At 38.7% G+C, this 20,750-nt stretch overlaps 3 protein-coding genes across 4 annotated transcripts; 1 reads left to right on the plus strand and 2 right to left on the minus strand.

The window, feature by feature from the left end:
* The first annotated feature begins 3,106 nt into the window (after positions 1–3,106).
* LOC131308001 (uncharacterized) lies at positions 3,107–7,851 on the plus strand. 2 transcript variants are annotated; one of them, XM_058334786.1, is made up of 4 exons: positions 3,107–3,257; positions 3,462–3,489; positions 4,946–5,132; positions 7,083–7,851. In XM_058334786.1, exons 1-4 carry the CDS (start codon positions 3,107–3,109, stop codon positions 7,359–7,361), a joined length of 645 nt encoding a protein of 214 aa, XP_058190769.1. In that variant the 3' UTR covers positions 7,362–7,851. The 2 variants fall into 2 exon arrangements, with proteins under 2 accessions (XP_058190769.1, XP_058190768.1); XM_058334785.1 differs by having other exon boundaries at positions 3,107–3,489; positions 7,083–7,848.
* A 4,995-nt stretch (positions 7,852–12,846) lies between these two features.
* LOC131307185 (F-box protein At3g07870-like) lies at positions 12,847–14,016 on the minus strand. The gene has a single exon (XM_058333595.1). The coding sequence runs from the start codon at positions 14,014–14,016 to the stop codon at positions 12,847–12,849; it is 1,170 nt and encodes a 389-aa protein (XP_058189578.1).
* A 1,098-nt stretch (positions 14,017–15,114) lies between these two features.
* LOC131307187 (uncharacterized) lies at positions 15,115–19,115 on the minus strand. Its single transcript, XM_058333596.1, is given in 9 exon segments — positions 15,115–15,191; positions 15,194–15,273; positions 15,275–15,560; positions 15,563–15,616; positions 17,929–18,020; positions 18,717–18,752; positions 18,754–18,820; positions 18,856–18,886; positions 19,017–19,115. Coding segments are annotated over 9 exon segments (822 nt in total).
* Positions 19,116–20,750: the final 1,635 nt, after the last annotated feature.

Here is a 20,750-nt window from a genome sequence, read left to right on the forward strand (position 1 = left end):
TTGTCAACAAACACTGTTTTTGCAACAGTAACTCTACTCACAAACCATCAACAACTTATTCACTATTGAAAACAACTTAACATTTATTAATAATTTATTCACTACCGAAAACACCTAATAATTTCTCAACCATAAATAAAAATCTATTAATTTTTTACTACCGAAAACACACCCTAAACTAAACCCTGAAAGCCTACTGTGAAAATTCCAACCGACTGAATTGTTTTTGATTGTCGCAACCTTTTACTTTTATTAAGCGAATTGTTAACCATCTTTACTTTCAAATGGGGGTGGTCGTATGCTTGTATTCTCCTAAGTGCTTATGAAAACAAATACTTCATTCTTGATTTTTTAGATTACCCAACTCTTTTGTTCTTGACGATTAGATGGGGCAACAATTTTGGGGGATCAGATAGAGAAATAAGGACAGAATAAAAAAAAAAAAGAGAAATAAGGACTCTTTTGTTCAGGACCTCAGGTCTCTCTTTTCTCTCTCTAAATTCACTTTCTCTACTCTTTCTTCAATTTCATGTCGTTTGTACGTGTATATTCATCGATAATTGGATTCATTCTTGCCTCTCTATATTCACTTTCTCCACTCTTTCTTCAATTTCATGTCGTTTGTAGTGTATATTCATCGATAATCGGATTCATTCGTGCCTCTCTTTGTGTGCAGCCAAGGAGAGGGAGGTCATCGGTGCTAAAGCTCTTTGACTCACACAGCAAAGAACTTCCCCGGCGTTTTCTTCCACGGGAGGCCTGCAGCAGTTCTACCTCTTACCGGTCGCATACTGCCTTTTTTTGCCGGCCTGCAGTAGTTCTACATTTCCTACATTTGTCTTAACTTCTCTTTTTTTGGGTAAATAATTTGTCTCAACTTCTGCCTCGATTATGAGGACTACATTTCCTAAAGAAGCTTTGCATTTTTCTTTCGCATATGAAATCCCTGTAAATGTGATACTCCCACCTCTACCAGTAAGATTACTTTATCGTTCGTGCGTGTGTGTATCCCATCAATGTTAGTCCAAGCAAACAAACAGGCCCTCAGGTTAGGGATATCCATTATTCCGTTGATGATTGTTGAATCACTAGCTAGTTCACGATTCGACAATCTGATGAATTCAAAGTTTCACCAATGATCTGGTACGGTATATGGGTGCTAAAAATCTTCGTGGATGAAGAGGATTGGGGAGGAACCAAAAGCCTTGAAATTGGTAGATGACATCATTTTTGCCGGATAATGCTTTTGGTAAGGATGGATCCATGTTAGGATTTTGAATCTCCATTAGAGTAAAAACAGCGTTTTATAGGAGGGAGAAAGATGGACACCATGGGTAGAATTTTTTGGTCATGCACAAGTAAGGTGGCATTGAAATAGGAGGGAGAAAGATGGCACGAGGACACCATGATCACCATGGGCAGAAAAAAATTATGTCATGCACAAATAAGGTGGCATTAAAAATAGACCGTTTCTAATTAAGGTGATAGAGTTTTAGGTGGGGAGGACTAGTCGATTGCTTTTTTGTACGTTACAAGTTATCTATCACGGACACGGACACGAATAATTATCACAACACGTGTAAATAGACATATTATTCATTCCAGCCCAAATAAGCGAGCCGAAAGGCTTTTGAAAGGGGTAATGACAATATTGCTCCTCAGTAACCGCTTGGAAACCACAACGCATGGTCATTCTTGAAAGACTTGGCCAAAAAGTGGACGATGTATAGAGTCTAGATACACCTAATGGGCACCCAATAGCAATACGGTAAGACAAAAAAAAGCGGTGGGCCTGTTAAGCAGTACAGTGTATAGCAGGTGTTATATATTTTCTTGAAAAAGTTTCATTTAAATCTAGATCATCCAAAACACAAACGAATGGCTAAGATGGTGCACGACAAGGATGTTGTGCATTGATGCACAGTAGGCCCCAGGGCAGTGCTGACTCATATTTTGGAGGCATGAATCGAATTCCCTATATTGAGCCCGTTACATATTCATGAATTCCTAAAAAAAATGATAAAAGTACAAAAAATAACAAAAAAATCAACAAAGTAACTGAGTAATGTGATTAAGTTTTTTTAATCAAATGTAAGAGCACATCTTTTCTGTAGTTTTGCTGTGGTTTGTTAGCTATAAATTTTCAACAAAGTAATTGAGTAATGTGATTTTTTATAATATTACAAAAACTAACAAAAAGTAATAAATGAAAGAGGAAGAGAAGTGAAAAAATAAACATAGAGTTGCATGGGAATCAAATCATACACTCCCTGTAGCATATATAATAGCATTACATGATCACTGAATCAAGTACTTAGTTTGTGTTTTTATTTAGAAATATTCTAATATTAATATATAAGTTACATTACAGTGAGGCCTCAATTTTGAACCAAAATTCGAAGGCTGAAAGCACTTGTTTCTCTCGTCTCCCCTATGAGCCGGCCCTGCCCCCGAGTTCAAGATAAAGCCTATGAACACAATCAACGTGAGGACAAATTATTCTATGCCTCTAGACTCTCGCGGTGTTTCAAATTCTCTATACCACACATTTGTGTGGTTTTTATTACCAATTGTATGAAATCTACATACATGTGTGGTAAGAAAAATTTGGAGCACTGTCACGTGATGCCCCAGATGCACTAAAAATTGCTCCAACGTGAGACTTCGAATCCTACTACGAAAAAAGTACGTCATCGGCCTTGTTCCCCTTGATTTTTTCTAAAAGTTATTGTTTTGTCCTTATTTAAACAAATTTTGTGTTTATTAATTTTGTGGCAAATTTTTTGAAATTATTGATTTGTGTTAACGAAACGAATAAAGTCAAAAAATTATCCAATATTTTTTTTCTTAAAAATTATTATTTTTCAAAATATTTAGATATTTTTTACGTTTTAGATTCGACACAAAACTAACCGAGACGAATTTCTTTAGGACAAGTACAAAACTGTAACTTTCAGAAAAAGTTGAGGGGAACAAGGCGCGTGTAAAGTACTCCAAGGTACGGAAGAACCTAGGCAAAATCAAACAAGCCATAATTGAGACAGTTTTTTCTGAAAACTCTGTACGTGCTTCATAGATTCCAAACCCCAGTTGTCAAAGAGGGAGTATGGATGCGACGTGGTGGCTATGTTTATGCCCAGTTATATCGCATTTTTTCGTTATTGCGTTTTTCGCATCTCTGTTCTGTGGTCTCGATGATGTAGCCTCACGGTCTCCCGCTGCTTGGAAAAGGATGGAGTTTCTGACCGCAATCTTAGGTACCCATCCTTTCGTTATTGCTCGGGTGTTTCGCCGGAGTATTTATTTCGTTTCTGCTTTCCTTTGTGCTATGACTATAGATATTACGACACCATCTCCTCCCGAGATAGGAAAATTCATCTCCAAAGCTTTAGGTCAACATTACAGAACTCATGTTACGTTTTGTATTTGTGCTTGGATTCATGTGTCGGCCCGCCTAATAGCCGAAGGAAATTGGTTCCTTGTTGGTACTTGATAGGTGCTGAAAAGCACCCATTTACTCCCTCTAATTTACGCCTTGTTTATCCGTTTACCTTGTTACTTGACGCGTTTTAGTATTTCATGGTGTTTGCAGGCCTCACAGACTGATGGGTGCGAAAACGTGCAAATTGGGTTGAGTAGTAAGAAGACTAAAAGAAGCTTGGGGTCATAATGTAGATTGTCTAAAAGTTGCATGATTAATCTATAATTACCAAAAGTCCAAAGGCCTTAATGTAATTCATGGCTTAAAACCCTACACTAAAAAATATAGGGTGCCGCTATTCGCAGCCCTTTATTTTCTCCCGTGGCCCACTACATTTCGGTAAATGGTTGTTGAAAATCATAAATAACATTTCGGTAAATTGCTGTTGAAAACAAGATTATATTTCGGTAACTACATGTCGAAAATATGTTCAATTTTCGGTAAACAACTGCCGAACATGCATTTTCAGTAAACATCTGTTGAAAAAAATATTATATTTCGATAATTGGATGCTGAAAATATATCTCAATTTCGGTAACTAACTGTCGAGTATAATTGAAAATTTTTAACGGGCTATAAGAGTAAATAGAGGGCTGCGAATAGCAGCGCCCAAAATATAATGCTACTGATCAGGCGGAAATTATTCCTCGACATAATCAGGCGTGACTTCTTGCACGGGGGCTGCGGCAGTTCTTGGACGAGTGAATTTTCTAGCATTCCGACCATGATTTCATCAATCCATACATCTACGGTTCCCATTCCCATGGCCGGCTAAATCCCTTGTCTAGGGAAAAGATGAAACTTCGCGCCAAGTAACCTCTTTTATGCATGGGTTTTGGTTTGTTTTTCGGATCGATTGTAAAACTCAGAATCCTTTTCGTTTCAATTGAATGAATTGATTTTAATTCGTTCTATCGATTAAGTATTTGTATTCTAGATTTCAAATACCTAGTTTTGCAATGGTTTTCATTGATTGTGGTTGGAATTCTGAAATAGATTATGCTCGTAAGACGGATCGTGCCGTTAGGTGGCCGAACCGTGCTACTGAGAGACGGTCCGTGCTATGGGATAGTCTATGCCTTTTAATAACCCAATTATTTTCTTGACGATTATTGTTAGGATTTGCAAGTCCTAACGATAATCCCTTTTGATTCGAATAAATAAACTTAACCTATGCATATTGTTGTTACGTGGTTGGGGTGGATTCGAAACCCTAGATATTTTCCTCCATCGTTTCTAAATCTTTTAATTAAATTGTTTTTTAGTTTAATTAGCTCTTTAAAACAAATCAACCAATCAATCTTTACTTCTCCGAATTAATCTAAAAATCAATCGAATTTGTCGTAACTTAGCCATTCAGTCCCCGTTGGAACGATACTCGGTCTTAACCCCTATTCTACGGAGTAGAAGTTAATTCTTGGTTTTTATAAATTTATTTTTGACACGGAACGACGCGGTCAGTATTGTATCATCGTTATCTATGGCCTCCGTCTTTGAATTCATGGTGGTAGCATCTAGCATGGATTCTTTGGTTTTGGCAAGGTTGGTTATGGCTCAATCTACTGTGGTTGCCGTTATTCTCCTTTTTCAAGGCTATTTCCTTCAGGCTGGCGTCTCATTCATTCCTTTCCTCCCAGCAATCTATGCCATGGTGAGTTAGTATATATCTTCTTGTAATCCCTTGCAATGACTTTTGTGCTTGAAATTTGTTTACCTCTCTTAAAGGTGTATAAATCTATGTTCACCTTTTTCCCTTGCGATAGTCTTGTCCCTACTCCCTACCCAACCGGATACTCATTGATGGTTACTAAAGTTGACGCACTTTTAGTCTTTACGTCACTAGATATTTGACGCCATGAATTGTTGATTTTCATGGCCAAGTAAAACTCTAAAACTACCGCACTTTTGTATTTCACTTTTGATTCTGCTTCCTTTTTCTTTGATCTTTTCCTTTCTCCCTTGGACCGTTGTCTTTCAACTGCTAAAATTTCGTTTTGACTGATTAGGGATTCCGTTTCCACCAAAGATTCATTCATCTATGTGCAGATAGTGGTTTACATGCAATGTGTTAGTTTATGATGTTCCAAGTGTAGAGTCTGAGTGTCAGGACAAACCAATGCTGTTTATTTAATTGCGATTCCTACCGACAGAAAGAAGTGGGATATTAGGTGTTGTTTGGCTAAGCGGTTGTTTCTTGTTTTGTAAGATCTTACTAGGGTTTGTCCGTGCCCGAAGGCACAGCTCGAACGATCAGCAAACAATTCAGTTTCCTCCTCCTAACCTCTTAGGTCCAACCTTTCAAGGCTATTTTTAATTCCCTTCCCTTGAACACTAAATGGTATAAGGGTATTGTTTGATGATCAGCAAAATTGGCTACATATGATGTGAGCTCAGGTAGAAGCTATTATGTTGGACCTAAATTCCCTTTCAATTAGATTTAAGATCTTATATGTTGGACCAAAATTGACGATCAGCAAAGCGGTTGTTTCTTGTTTTGTAAGATCTTATAAACAGGCCAAGAAAACATTTTTGGTTTGTTGTTTTGGTTAAAAAATGTAAAATTTCCTGAAAAATTCTGGAATTTGATAAATTTAAATCATAGAAAGGACATTTACCCAAGCTAAAAACATGCAGTACAACCACAACAACAAGCATTTACAGTAATAAGTACTTTAACCCACTGAAGGGCAGTACACAATTACCCTACCTGCATTTTGCCTAACATTACCTTCTCATAACTGTTTACAAATATCACTAAATTCTATCTTGCACATAGAATGATTTGGTTTTTTACTCCGCGGTAATATGTTGTCTCCTTTTCAACTACTGGCTCAGGTGAGATTCAGTGGTCCGTCAGACAATGTAAGTAAGTTAAGCTCGGAAATTTTCAGTCTCAGACTAAATGGGGAAAAATGACTGATGCTGTGGCATATGAGAGTTTAGTAATGGGATACTAAATCTCAAGAGTATATGACTTTGTGGTGTTATAATGAGGTTTGGTCCTTGCAGTATATGCATGATGAGGATAAAATAACACATGCTACAGCTTTTTTTGGTCGTGAGTCATGACCTTCCTCACCCAACAAGAGTGTATGACTTTTGTTGGCATAGTCTGAAAGAGTTTTCAGATAGCTTTCTCACCCAACTGTCCCCACCTTGTCAATCATGCCTTGTCGATCACATTTGTTTTTTTCATCCTAGATCCTCTCAATCAGGTAATCCTCCACCGGTTCTTATGCATAAGGCGATAATACAAAGAATTCCTGTCCACACCACAACTCCATGAGATGCGCATGCCCTAACTGAGACCAAAGCCCCACATGATATGGAGTTTTTCTTGAGTTTTATGTATGCACACTAGTTTAAAATCATTCATCAGGTTGGAGTGCTGTGGTGATGATATAAGCAAATAGTTGGATTATACCTCATTGATGCAAATATGTGCTCCAATTGTAAGGTAATGTTAGTAGCCTATGAAGTCTATCTAAGACAATGTAGATATCGCCAGTGTTACTTTGTATGTTAATGCTCTGTATGACCTGGTATAGTCCAACTGGTAATAAACTTGTTTTAATCCCATTTTTGTTTTCTTTCCTTCCAGCATAATTCGTTGGACAAACTCTATCACTACATGCCGTTAGCCTCTGTTTCTTCATTTGAGGTAGGAACGGAAAAGAGATCAAAAACTGGTGGGCAAAATCAGAATGTTGCTAACACCACGCAAATGGCGATCAAGGTCACAAATACCGTTGACGTGTCTGCTACTGTGGCTGAAAAAGGATTAGCTTCAGTGGAAGATAAGTGTGTGGTTGATTTGAAATACTTTGAGGAAGGTGAAGGATTCTGCGGCAGCAAAAGCAATGCTGGATGTGGAGACTAAATGCTCCCAATTCTGTTGTTTCATCTGCAGCTTACTTTGAAGTTGACTAATTTAAGTGTGGCTTTTGCTTTAAACCATCGGCACCTCTCATACTGCATAATTCAGGTTGTTGAGAAAGATTACAAGTGTGATCTTTGTAAAAGGTCTCTGTTGTTATGCCTGTAGTGAATAGGCTTTCCAGAAAGGAGTTCGATAATTGCTGCTTCTGGATAAGGTTTTCAGAAATTTGCATCTCGTCTGCCATATTCACATCCGAGGTACTTTTCCTCTATCTCTGTTCCCTCTTTCTTTCATTTTACGTTTGGATTTCTGTTATTGTGTGAACTTGAAAATTAAATTGGGATATATCTTTTTGGCTGTATGTGTTGAAGTATTTCATTATTACTGGAATGCTTGTAGGATTAGCTTTGAGTAATTGTTGTTGTTCTGGAAGCCTGTGAAAAATTCACAGTTTAGGCTGACAAAAGAGAGTATCCAAGAAATTTTAAAAAGAGAAGGGAGATCTAAAAGACAAAATTCTATACTGATCAAGGCCTAATGTAAAAGACGAGACTCTCTAAAAGTGAGACTCAGATTACTCATGAGAAGAAACAATGAGCACGGTTCAAGGTTCAAGGAAAGAGAGTCGGAATGAATAAGAGACAATGATTTTAATGTCTTCTCAATAGATAAACAAAAGTAAAACTCCTTGAGCATTACTCTTCTTTACTGTGAGCTAAGAAAAACAGGTTATTCAACATATTTCTTTGCCTCTTTATGTGATATACCAATTGCTTTTATAAACATATCAAATTTGTGGCCTTGGAGCTGCAAATGAAGTGATTCATAACTGATTTTGTTCAAAAAAGTAAGGCTAAATCTTTCTTATTGGAGGAGCAAGAGAATTGTTGAAGTGTGTTTATTGAAGCCGAGTGATTTATAGAAGCTGAGTTATTTGTATGTTCAAAATTTGGAATAACTAAGGTCTTAAATTGCTGAAATTGATTTTTGATTGTTGAAATTCAATGATTAGAAGCTCAAGTATCTTCCCCAAGAGCTGCTTTTGATGTTAAGTTGCTGAAACCAACACTTTAAAGCCGGAATCATATCTTCCATGGTTGATGATGTGAACCAGAAGCCGGAAACTTTATTTTTGTTAGTTTTCTTTTTTATCCTCTTATTTTTGTTAGTTGGGAAAGATGTTTAAAACCATAAACATGTATATTTCACGGTTCATAGCATACTTTGCTCGTCTTGATACAAATAAGGCCCTTTTGGTTTGACCTAAACTGCAAATTGGCAAACGTAACATATGTTTAAAACCGAGAAAGTTATCTTTACCTTTCACGATGTGTATTATGGTAGGAGTAGAGCAAATTGTCCTTTCAAGGTCCATTTTAACAGCTACATTATTCTTGATGTTTTATCTTGATTTCTGCTTTATCCACATCACAGAAGGTAATGTGTTCCTTTCTATACCATGGCAGGTTATAATATGTCTGCAGGCCAGCTAGATCAAACGGAGGATGCTGTCTCATAATTCGTGGGATCTTTCATCCACCAAAGACCCTAAACAATATAGATCGCTTCCACATTGATCCAATCTATTTAGGTGTCTTGCCTGCTTTTTCTTTGTTTATTGACTTTTTAGCAGCAGGATTGCTGCTAGCCTACATCTGTTCTTCAATAGAGTTGTTTTGCAAAAAACTCACGCTTTGTGAGGACATCATTACTTTTTTTTTTTTTTTTTTGAAGAGGAAAACATCATTACTTAGTTCATAGAAAATGCTACATCTGTGCGTAACCAAGGGAATTGACTTCTATTTCTAATTTTTGAAGAGGCTTCTTATGATAAACGAATTTGATTTATGTCCCCTTAAAGTTTCATTTTGAGATGTGAACCAGGAGATTAAAATTTAACGTAAACACCTCACCCCAACCTCCAATGAATTGATTGATCTCAGGTTCCTTGATGTCATCGTCTTGAAATCACCGAGGAAGCCCCAATACTCTTGAACTGTACCCAAATAAACTAGAGATCAGGATGTTCATCAGTCATTAAACCCCTTCTGTTGTCTTCGACAAGAACTTTTCCTCATAATTCATGGTGGGTTTGGTTAGATGGAAATTGGAATGGAATTAAGAAGTGGAATAATGATGATCATTCCAATAATTGAAATTTAAACTCATCCCGATCTTGATGTTCTTGGTACAGATGAAGTACAACTGAACCAAGGTTCCCAGGATAAGGAGTCCACGAACCTAATCCTCCCCTACTGTCTTTCAAACTGCTATTCTTGCCCTTAAACTCATCCAAGGATTTCACCCATTCAACTTTGGAAGAATGCTTGCAAGTGTGCGTGGGTGCAACACAAAGAGCGAGTTGTACTCGCAGTTTGGGAACATAAATAATTTAAACAGACCCCCTAATTGGTAAACAACATCGCCAAAGCTTAACTGATCTCTCGGTGTTAAGCGGTTGACCTCGTTGAACCACAAGCAGCTAAACAAGTTATTCAGTGCCGTGTATGCTCGCGTATAATGATGGCTCCCTCTTGAACATCTGCATTTCACAAAAATCCGTCAAATAAAGCAAGAAATAAGCAGGATATGTGTGATAGGCTGGACTATTAATCAATGACGAAAATGGGAGAAATAGTGCAGGAAGCAGGACTCCGTGATCCAACAATCTATTACTTCTAGGCCATTTGTGGTAGGCTGGATTGCTGATCAATCGGTGGACACAGGCAGACATTGTGAAATCACTAACAAGTTGACTTCAACAACAACCCCAAGGGGTTGGCCTAGTGGTCCAAGCTTGGGACTTAAGGGTTTGCTCTCTACTAAGGTCTCATGATTGAAACCTCTCAGAGTCTTAGGTGTTATCAACTCCTTTGGGGACGGTCCATATGGAGCTTTGTTCCGGTTTTCATTGGGCTCCTTGCAAGTGTGCAATGGGATTGAGCCCCAAGGATTAGTCGATGTGCGTATAAGCTGGTCCGGACACCTAAGTTATCAAAAAAGTTGGTTTCAACAAGATGAGTGATCCTACATTCTTCAATAAAACATGGTGAGATTCTAATTTTGAAACTGAACCACATCCGCTAACATGAAACAGAGTTACTGTGTTAGGTTCATGAGATTGAAAAGATTATCCGTCCGAGTTCTCCTCCACCAAAATAAATACTGCAACAATGAAAGCCAAAAACCAGGATAAGCTTGGATTCCTTTCATTATCACTGATGGTTTTTTTCTTTGGACTCCATGGTTCCATTCCATTTGAAGATCAATAGGAGGTCGAGCATATCGCTTCCTACATTTACTTGCATCAGCCTCCTCATAGATACTGTGATGGTGCTTGTGCTGAGCAATGGCAAATGTGTGCTTCCCGCGCCACAAGTATCTGCAGAATATAACAGAATGGTCTTAACCAATTAGCCAAGGTCAGCTTTATTAGATCATCTCAGAAGCCACTGAATTACTGCAGCCTTTCTTATTAATTTGTCAAGGGCACAAGTTTACTCTAGAGTTCTAAACCAATTAGGTGCATTAAACATTGTTTTCTAGTAATTTCCTTTTCTTATGAAAATGGAGGGGAACTATGCATGTGCACAGAAGCAGCACTGGTCCTGTGCATCGGAATATAGCTGTAAATCGTCTCTAATTGATATTAAAGGGAAAACTAAATTGTTGTGAATCATCTCTAAGCAGCACTGGTCCTGTGCATCGGAATCATCCACATATTTGATGTCTTTGGAAATCATTTCTGCACCACCACCTCAATTGAAACCACACTGCACCTGAAGATAGGCTACATAGCAACTAGGTAAAATCTGGTATAAAATCAAGAAAGGGCAAGAAGGACACAGCATTCTCATAAAACTAAAGTGCACCAGAAGATAGAAACAGAATACGCAGAGACCAAAAAAATCAGATTTAAATTCAGCAGAGAAGGCACAAGTGACATTGGTTATCATTTTGGTTTTACTCATCAAAAGCCACAGCTACATCATCTGCAGGGGCACTTATACAACAGTTTTCCCTTTTAGAAAGGAATATATGCAATGCATCAAAATGAAAAACAAATAAGAATCTAAGATATGGAATCAGGCATCAAGACTTGCTCAATTGATTCGTTCCAATTTGACTGTCACAAAAGTCCTTTTGATTTCTTAAGCCTCCAATTTCCTGGTTTATCCGCTTAAAAAAGAAACACTCTCCCCCTCTCAAAAGTATGTATAGGACCAACTGGTGTATTGGTTCAGGGATTTCATTAGTATCTGGTTCCTCACTTGGCCTCCTTTTCTGCTGCAAATCTTTCAAAACTCTCCAAACACATCCAGACTAGTGGAATTATTTCTCCAGACACTTATCCGGTCTCAATGTAATCTTCAGCTATGTTACATGCACTCATCTAAACGTAACAAATAGTTTGTTACACGAGGAAATCAGATGATGGAAATAAATTATGGAAATCTATAAGTACCATCAACCATGAAAAAAGCATGGGCTAGTGGGACGCTAGCATCCCTGAAAGCATGCATGGGGGTAATTGTCCCCCTGCAGATTGCAATAACATTATTATGTTTTATAGCGGTCAATCACCGTGCAGGTTACAATGAATTAATTCCTCTAAAAAATATATAGGCTGCAATAGCAATGTTACTGGAAACTCGATCATTACAATCATCAATGACGAAAAATTCGTTGGGTCATGCTATTAGCTTAGCACACAACAGTTTTTCACCTTCATGGTTGACTTTAAGTTAAAACTCTCCTGTCTTTGCAACCAGCTTTGATGCCCTCCAAATAGTGGAGGTGAGTCAGGTGACTGAGATCTAGTATTTGTTACGTCATCCTCCGTAATAATGACAAGCCTTGAAGAACTTTTTCAGGCTGGGTCATCCGCAAGGGGAATGGGACAACCTAATTTACTATCTTATCAGAAAATGCAAGTTACGCGAGGCTCCTTTTCACCTTCTCCCTTATTTTTCTATTTTTCTTTATCAATAATGCCTCTATCTTTTGTGTTTAGATGATTCGTTTAGATCCAAAAACAAAACCATTTTACTTGGGAAACTTATAATTTCAACATACAACTATTCTTGTTTTTTTTTTTTTTTCCCTTTCCTGTAGCTATTTTAAGATAATGCGATAGTTAAACACTTTTTAAATGGGGATATGTCTAGTGCAAAAGAAAATCAAGGCATGTTAGGTTCGTCAAAAGAGAGATGATTTTTTGTTTTTCATAGCAAAGTCGCGTGTAGGAATTGTGCACCCATTGGTATAAATTTCTTAGCAAAGTCGAAAGTTTGTACTCATGATAAATTGGTAATAGCCTTTTATTCAACAATTATTACACAAACTCAAAATATCTAGTGCTTGAGTTTTGATAAATCTTCCAACAAACTGAGCTCGGGAACGACAGGAAAATAAAAGTATCAAGAGCTGGGAATAGGCAGGTTAGCTCTTAAAAATCTGCATCTGATTCTTTGTGATTTCTCATTTAGAACATATCGACCTTTTCCATTGCGAAATCCTTGAGCGAGCAAAAGCTTGCGACATGAAGCATCATCTCATAAATGATGAAACGGTCAACAATATGGGCACTCTCCCGCGGAACAACTACTTGTTCCAGGGAATTCCTTTCTGGATTGTACGAGCACAAAAAGTCGTCGCGCCATAACATCAATATATCCCCATTTCTCCAAACCTTTATTGGGGTAACCTGTGCATATAACAAGCATGTTAGATCAGATTCTAACCTGATGACAATCTCTTTCGTCCACGACTCTGACACTCCATACTCCTTCATTACCCTGATGACAAGATCAGAATTTGAGCTATTATCACACACACACAAACGACCTTCTAATAATCCCAAGCTTTTATAAAGGGTTCCCCTGCTAAGACCAGGGACATAAGAGAATCCTCGAAATGATTCATTCTCAATGTCGAAAGCACATATCGAATAAGGACACTCCATATCACAAATTAGCCAGTGGATGTTTCCATTCAATGTCACACTGTACAAGCGCAAATCATATCCAAACGGGACAGTTCCAATGCTTCTCCATTTGCCAGTTCCGAGCGTGTACACCTCCCCTAGATTCTCGTAAGAACAATTCCCTAGAGCCGGATCAGAAAGCGCCTTTTGGTAAATCTGTACCAGCTTGTATTGGCCAGAAATGGAGCTAAATCCAAACCCATAAACGATCATTGAGGGATACCTTGTTTTGTGCTTAGGCTCTGGAACTGTGACATATTGTCTGACCGTTGGGTTGCATATGAAAAGGCACTCGTTTGTGTAATCACAGAAACACAACAACCCGTTGACGGATCCAACCAAGAGGATTTGGCCATCTGGGTAGCAGATTCTGAGATCGAATTTCATGACTGGATCGTAGCGAAGATTCTGGCCGTCGGATTCATCCTGAAATTCGAGTAAGTTGACAATGTCGGAGTCGGACTCAGGAATGTAGGAACCCTTTTGGTGAATGATAAGGGAGGTGGGTGATCTTGAGAGGTGTAAGTTAGCGAAATACGGTTCGAGGAGTAGGTTGCGCCAGGATTTGCAAATGGATTTGCAACCGATGATTGTTTTCGTGGGAAGTCTGGAGAGAATGTCGGAGATGATGGACGCGGGTAAATCATTTATGGAGCTACAAAAATCCATTTTTTCTTCAATCCACTTCGAGGACACAGGTGATGCTTGTCTGTGCTTCTGGGTTATCAGTGGATTGGAATTCATGTGATTTGTGAATCAATTATTTATATAACATTAAGGAAGGAGAGGATTGGTGGCCACGGCAAGTGTTTTGGAATTGGTCAAATATTCACTGCCTGATCTTTCAACTCCATTATGAAAAATGTGGGGACCAAGAAAAAATAAATACTCAAAAAACGATTTGAGACGTTGTCATTTTTTGGAGACAACATGGCATGTTCACTATTTAATTCTTTCTCTACGTAATAATTTTGGAATCTGTTTTGTTACACTAGAATGTATCATCCCCAATTGTCTCGTACGTGGCGTTGACAGCATAATAAAATAAAAAGTTAGATCGACGATTGGGAACGATGGACACTAGTTTAACAAATCAGATTCTAAAGCTATTCAGAAGATAGAGCAAAATAGGGAACCGACAATGCCGTGTCCAGAAACTAAGATGACGATATTTGAAGATTTGAAAGTTCTTTTTCGGGTTATTTATCTTTTCTGGATCCCTCAATCCTCGGAATCGAAAGTTCAAAGAATTTGACGAGAGACCAATTACTCAACGTCCCATTTCAGAACACTCTGCCGTGGCCACCAATCCTCCTAGCTTCCTGAATGTTATGAAGAGTCAAAGACTTGCTTCGCATATTCAACTGAGAAGAAGAGCCAATGAGAAAATTCTCTAACAATACAAACATGTGCCTGGGTATCAAACTTGAGTCTTCATCATCACGTATCACGATTACCACACCCCCTTCAACTGCAGAAAACAAACCAAGATGTTCCAAGCCAAAAATCCTGGTCTACGAGGTTTCAGCCTTTAATTATTCCAGTTGTTCTGAAAATAAGATAAGCAAACATCCTTAAACCGTGCTTGGATCATGGATTTGTAGGGAATTACAGAGGATAAAGAAAATGATACGACAGCAAAGCCATAAAACAAGCTTTTTCACTGCTTCTGTACCATTCCTTTTTCGCAAAATCCCTCTCTACCTATCCCGGACTTAAACACAAACTAACCGAAAATACTTTTGTCCATCAGTATCTGCTGGGAAATCAGTCCAAAAATCTTCCGGAGGGGCACTTGTACACAAGGTGTCCTCTACCCCCACAGTTGTGGCAGATCGTCAAACCCCCATGCAATCCCGGCTCATATGGCCCGGCTGCTGGCAGTTCCGACATATAATATCTCTACAAACATAACCACCGCTGCCCCTCTTCAATAGCGTTGCCTTTTGGGCATTCCCTGGCCACATGCCCAGAAATGTTGCACAAGTTGCAAACAGGTTCATTCCGGCAATCGTGAGCAAGGTGACCAGTCTTCCTACAATTTTTGCACGCCTTGTCATTTGTACAGTCAGCAGCAATATGGCCTTGCTTGAAGCAATTGTTGCACAGCCTCAGGTCACCAGGTGGCATTGGGGGAGTGGTGCAGTCTCTGGCGCAGTGGCCCGCCTAGCCGCAAGTGTGGCAGATGCCCTCATTCGGACAACTCCCGGCCTATGACCAGGCTCTCGGCAGCATAGAGATTTCATGGTGCATTTTGACGCAAGGTGCCGGGTTTATTTTTTCGAAGCGGTTATCCCAACAGAATTGATGGGATGGAAAAAAATGACGATGACTCTATAGTATTAAAACTGAGGTACTATTGGCATTTCTTTGCTCCTCTATGATTCGGTTACTTGTAACCGAGACTCCCTCTGACCTAATCCCTGTCTCACCAACAATTCGGGAAAATGACGGTCAAGACGTGTTTTGATAATTAATACCCGCCAAGGACACGCTGAGAACATTTGTTAATGCTGAAAATGTCTTTGGCAGGTATTAATTATCAAAACATCCTTGGCGGATATTAATTATCAAAACACGTCATTGGCCGTCATTTTCCCCACCAATTCAGATGTACACTCAAGTATTTAGTGTCGAAGGGTTGTCCCATACTACTAGGAATAAACCAAATACTTGTGTACAAAAGTATGCCCCCCAATGAAGGATGCGGTGATGACCAATTCCAGGGCTCAGTATGGTTGGATGCAAAAAAATTACTGCACAGAATAGTTTCCACATACAGATTCCGGATGAAAAAAAACTCGATTTTCATTCCCTTTTCCTTATTTTGGCAAGAGTTCAGACACACACAAACGACCTTCTAACAATCCCAAGTTTTTATAAAAGGTTCCCCTGCTAAGACCAAGGACAGAAGAGAATCCTTGAAATGATTCATTCTCAATGTCAAAAGCACATACTCTCTCTGTCCCAAAATGTTTGTCCGGTCCACAAAACGGAGTCTTAAAAATAATACGATTTTTGCAAGAAAAATTCAAAAGTCTTTTAACAACTTACTAGATATCAATGATTTCGATTAATTTGTGAAATTTTTTTGAATTTTTTCTTTAAAAAATTGTATTATTTTTAAGTTATCGTTTTGCGGACCAGACAAACAATTTGGGACGGAGGGAGTATCGAATAAGGAGTCTCCATATCACAAATTCGCCAATGGATGTTTCCATTCAATGTCACACTATACAAGCGCAAATCATATCCAAACGGGAGAGTCCAATGCTTCTCCATTTGCCATTTCCAACGTGTACACCTCACCTAGATTCTTGTAACAACAATTCCCTAGAGCCGGATCAGAAAGCTCTTTTTGGTAAATCTGTACCAGGAGACTTATCATTAATGTGGAAAACTACAAATTAACACTTTTCTTTCTCCAAAATAACCAAAGCGAAATAACCATCATCACAGCAGTTTGGACAGCAGTCATGAGAGCTAGTCCGGTAGTCATCTCAAGTGAGCCAAACAGAGCATAGTGTGAGATGACGGCCACTAAGATGCACATCGACGCAATGACGACAAATATTCCCCAGACGGCGCGGCGATGTTGTGAGCGGACATAGTGAACAAAACCATCAACACCTCAAGTCTCAGTCCTTGCGCAGCGTGCGCGTTAAGCACGAAGTGATGGATTATATCCCCGTAGTTCACCAGAGTTCCAATCGTGATGTAATAAATGCCCATGCAGGTGATAATTCTGGTAGCCGCATATACGAGTGAGTAATGCTCCAATTTCATTGATACATAAATCCAACCGGTGGTGTGGGGGGAGGCGCGTTGGTGGTGAGGGTGGTGGGGAAGAAGGTGGCGGGGTGGTGAGCGGATAAATCCACGGATTTCAACTGCATTTAAATTCTAGCTAATTACACATTCCACATCGGAACCTCGCTGCCACGCTCCCATGTTAGGAACCTCGCTCCCATTGAGAAGAAACCCACTCCCAACTAGGATAGAATCTCTTAGGCATATATAATAAATTTTAAAAGAACCACTTCTATGATCATCCGCTCCCCATTCCCAACACACCCCCCACTTCGTGCAACTAAGATTTGAACTCAAATTTTTTTTATTTTGGCTTGGTACAAAATGGCTAGAACTCATCCCCATTTTACTACCCCATGGAAGACTCTACTACAAAGATATTTTTATGCAAGATAAACCTTGAGGTAATTCTAGAATTACACATGTGACTAATTCTCACAAAAAAAAAAACTCTGGATATTTCATAAGGATATTCTAGAGCTTCCAAAGCTAAATATTTTGGAGTTTCTAAAAACTAGATAATTATATTTTCTTTAATGATATCTTCTATCTTTGAGCTTTGTCAATTGAACTTGTTTGTCAATCCTCCGACTACTATTGCGAATAACATGCATCCAGTGTGACAGAGAACTCCATGTAAGCAAGTAATAATAGTCAAAAGAAGCCATGCCAATTCTGCTAAAGTAAGGTAGCAAAAGATACCAACAAGTCAACAATACCAGGATACATGAAGGTTGGATAGTCAAAAATCGCATGACAATAATTCTTACTCTGGAAAACCACAATTGTGACAGATTGCCACATTAGGACATTCTCTAGCATAATGACCAGGCCGCTTCCAGTTTTTGCACAAATCGCTCTGGCTGAAATAGATAAACAACAGTTATTCCTCTCAATCGTATGAATGGCACTGTATAACCTTTGTTCAAGGAACAAAATTCTGAAAAGCTGGTCGCTTGATTATTCAGGTGCGGCACAGCAAAGATTTAGAAATAGCATGACAGCAGCAAAATATCAAACTTGATTTCTACCTTTGTGGCAACTAACGAAGTCGAAACAAGTTTATTGCCAAGGACACGACACCGAATTCAGCATATTAAAGAAGTATATGAGACATAGATTAGTAAAGTTTGCGATGAATTCCTGTTTGAAAGTTGTACTGGGTAAATATTCTTAAGGCAAAGACCCTTATAGATCATAAACCATGCAAGTTGTGAGCTCATGCAAAAATGCGATATTCAGACAGGAATCCACATTCTTAGAAATGCAGTGTGGGCATATGAAAATAACCAATTAGTTATCGAAATCCAAACATATTCACCTAATATTTTGTTTTAATTACCAGAATCCGCAAGCAATACTATGAGACATCAGTTTCAAAGGTTGTCCGAGGCATCCATTCAGAAGCCATCATTCACCACACACATACCACATCATTATCCATGTTTGTGTGTACTAGACCTCAAAGCAAACAAGTTATTTCACTTCCAGCTAGCCTTTACACAAAAATAATCAACCACACAAAAGGAACAACTAAAAATAATGCAAACCCAAACAACCTGAAACCCCGGTGGTCCCTTCTGTAAGGTGCATCAAGATTCAGTACGGATCTTGCGACCCACCGGGCTCCTGCTGTCTGAGCTCATCCTCAACACCATCTCCACTGCCACAAGCAACACAAATCTGCAAAAACACTACCACCACCACCACCACTGCCGATGCCTCCTCCCTGTCCACATCACAACCATATCCAAGACCACATCCATGAGTCCAAATAAAACCCCAACTTTTCCATTCATATAAAAAACACCAACACCTCTACATTAAAGGGGACAGTTTCATCATGCAAGCCACCTCACGTCTTCATTATCTCCTCTTAGCTCATCCAGTTCTCCACCACTTGAAGGATCTAGCTCCATGCGAGATGCGTTGCAACAATGTATTCGGGCTGCTGCCATAATGTTGCCTACGCGGGGATCATATCATAATTCATGCATTGTTGTGAAAACAAGTATTGTAACATTATTGGAGGGGGCCTTTTTCCCCCTAAATGCCCCTCCAAGTTAAAGGGAGATTTTTGTGACCCGCTAAAGCTTAATAATTTGACATCTTCTCAAAGTTTCTGGATTTTAAAAGTTTTTGATGTCCTCTAAATATTTTCCCCAGTTGAGGGATTCTTTTGTGGTAGTTTTGGACTTTGTGTATACCTGTAGAAGTCTTAAAAATGTGCGATAAAAACGTTCATGGCTTTCAGTTTTCAGATGCTATGATCTAATTTATGACACTCTTCATTGTTAAGAGAAACACGATGATTTACGCCTGATATTAGTGTTTTAGATTTCCAGCTCAAGCATATTTTCCCCTTCTTTTATTATCAGTCATTGTTGGCATTGTCACCACTGAGGCACTGACTGATTCATGGTGATCAGTGTCATCATTGTTGGTTTAATGTTGTTTTCATCATCGTCTAGTTTTCTCTTTTGATTAATTCAGTCGTTGTTTTGTGATAAAATAGCTTGTGTGAATTGATTAGATTCTTTAGCCTTTGATATACGCCAGTTTCTATAATTTTCCCTTGTTGGGTTCAATTACCTTTTTTTTCACCTTCTGTAGTGTGTAATTTTAAACTTCGTGGTTGTTAATCCAAAGCTTTTGGTAGATTCGTTCAGAGTAGAGGTCTTAAGTAGAATTACTCTCTTATCCTTCCATATTTTTTTAAAAAAAACTTAGCATTGTGTAGCAAATAGGTTAAAATGACGATTTTGCCCTTGTAGTTCCGTTTGTTCCAAATTAACCATTTTAGCCTTCGTTGAAAATCGAGCTGCATGCTTGGGTTTTTGAGTAAATTATGGTTATAGACCAGATTTGACAAGATAACACCTTTCATTGGGCTTGGGTTGGACCAAGTTTAGTGTTGTCTTGGGCCCAACTAAGCTCTCCAACGGTCCGACGAACCAATTTCTGTTACGGGCCAAAAAGTGAAAAAGGAAAAAACAAGGAGGATCAAATTTGCTTGTTGCTATGGCAAAGTTGCTCTCAATCCAAAAAGAAGACCATTCTGATATATCTGACAAAATACAAGTACTGTTCTGTTCTGTTGGTTACTTCACACTTTGCGCCCCATTAATTCCCAGCTAGGAAGGAAGTAAGAAATGATGCGTTATTCTTGAGGTTTTCATCAGAGAATCCACTGATCGATACGATACCCGCTAACTGCTAACTAAAACAGTTGGGAGGGACCAGAAAATCAAGCAAGCAAGCAAAGCTAATTCACACCAATGAGCAAGCAACCTACCTGCATTCACGTGATCTCCCCCTTTATCACATTGCTCAAATTCGAGACTATTTTTTGTCTATTTCTTGCAAATTAATGAACTTTCTCCTCATTTTTTTTATAGGTAATTGGCATGGAGAATAGGGAAAAATAGGAATGGCAATGGAAAGCCGTAATACTGAAAATCAAATACTCCTATCACATTCAGCGGGGAAGGGCCATCTCAAACATACACGTTCAACTTGTGAAGAAAGAAAAAACAGTAAAAATAGTTGTTTTGTCGTTTTACACATGTAGGTAGGGAAGGAAAGTGATACGC

Source organism: Rhododendron vialii, chromosome 11a (genome assembly GCF_030253575.1).
Source record: "Rhododendron vialii isolate Sample 1 chromosome 11a, ASM3025357v1".
NCBI classification, from domain to species: Eukaryota; Viridiplantae; Streptophyta; class Magnoliopsida; order Ericales; family Ericaceae; genus Rhododendron; species Rhododendron vialii.

Excerpts from the sequence above, each read along its gene's own strand:
- LOC131308001 (XM_058334785.1), top strand. The coding sequence starts at position 3,107 with ATGGATGCGACGTGGTGGCTATGTTTATGCCCAGTTATATCGCATTTT. Across the intron at positions 3,490-4,945 it reads AATTGGTTCCTTGTTGGTAC|TGTATCATCGTTATCTATGG; the intron begins TTGATAGGTGCT and ends CGCGGTCAGTAT. Across the intron at positions 5,133-7,082 it reads TCCCAGCAATCTATGCCATG|CATAATTCGTTGGACAAACT; the intron begins GTGAGTTAGTAT and ends CTTTCCTTCCAG.
- LOC131307185 (XM_058333595.1), bottom strand. The coding sequence starts at position 14,016 with ATGGATTTTTGTAGCTCCATAAATGATTTACCCGCGTCCATCATCTCC.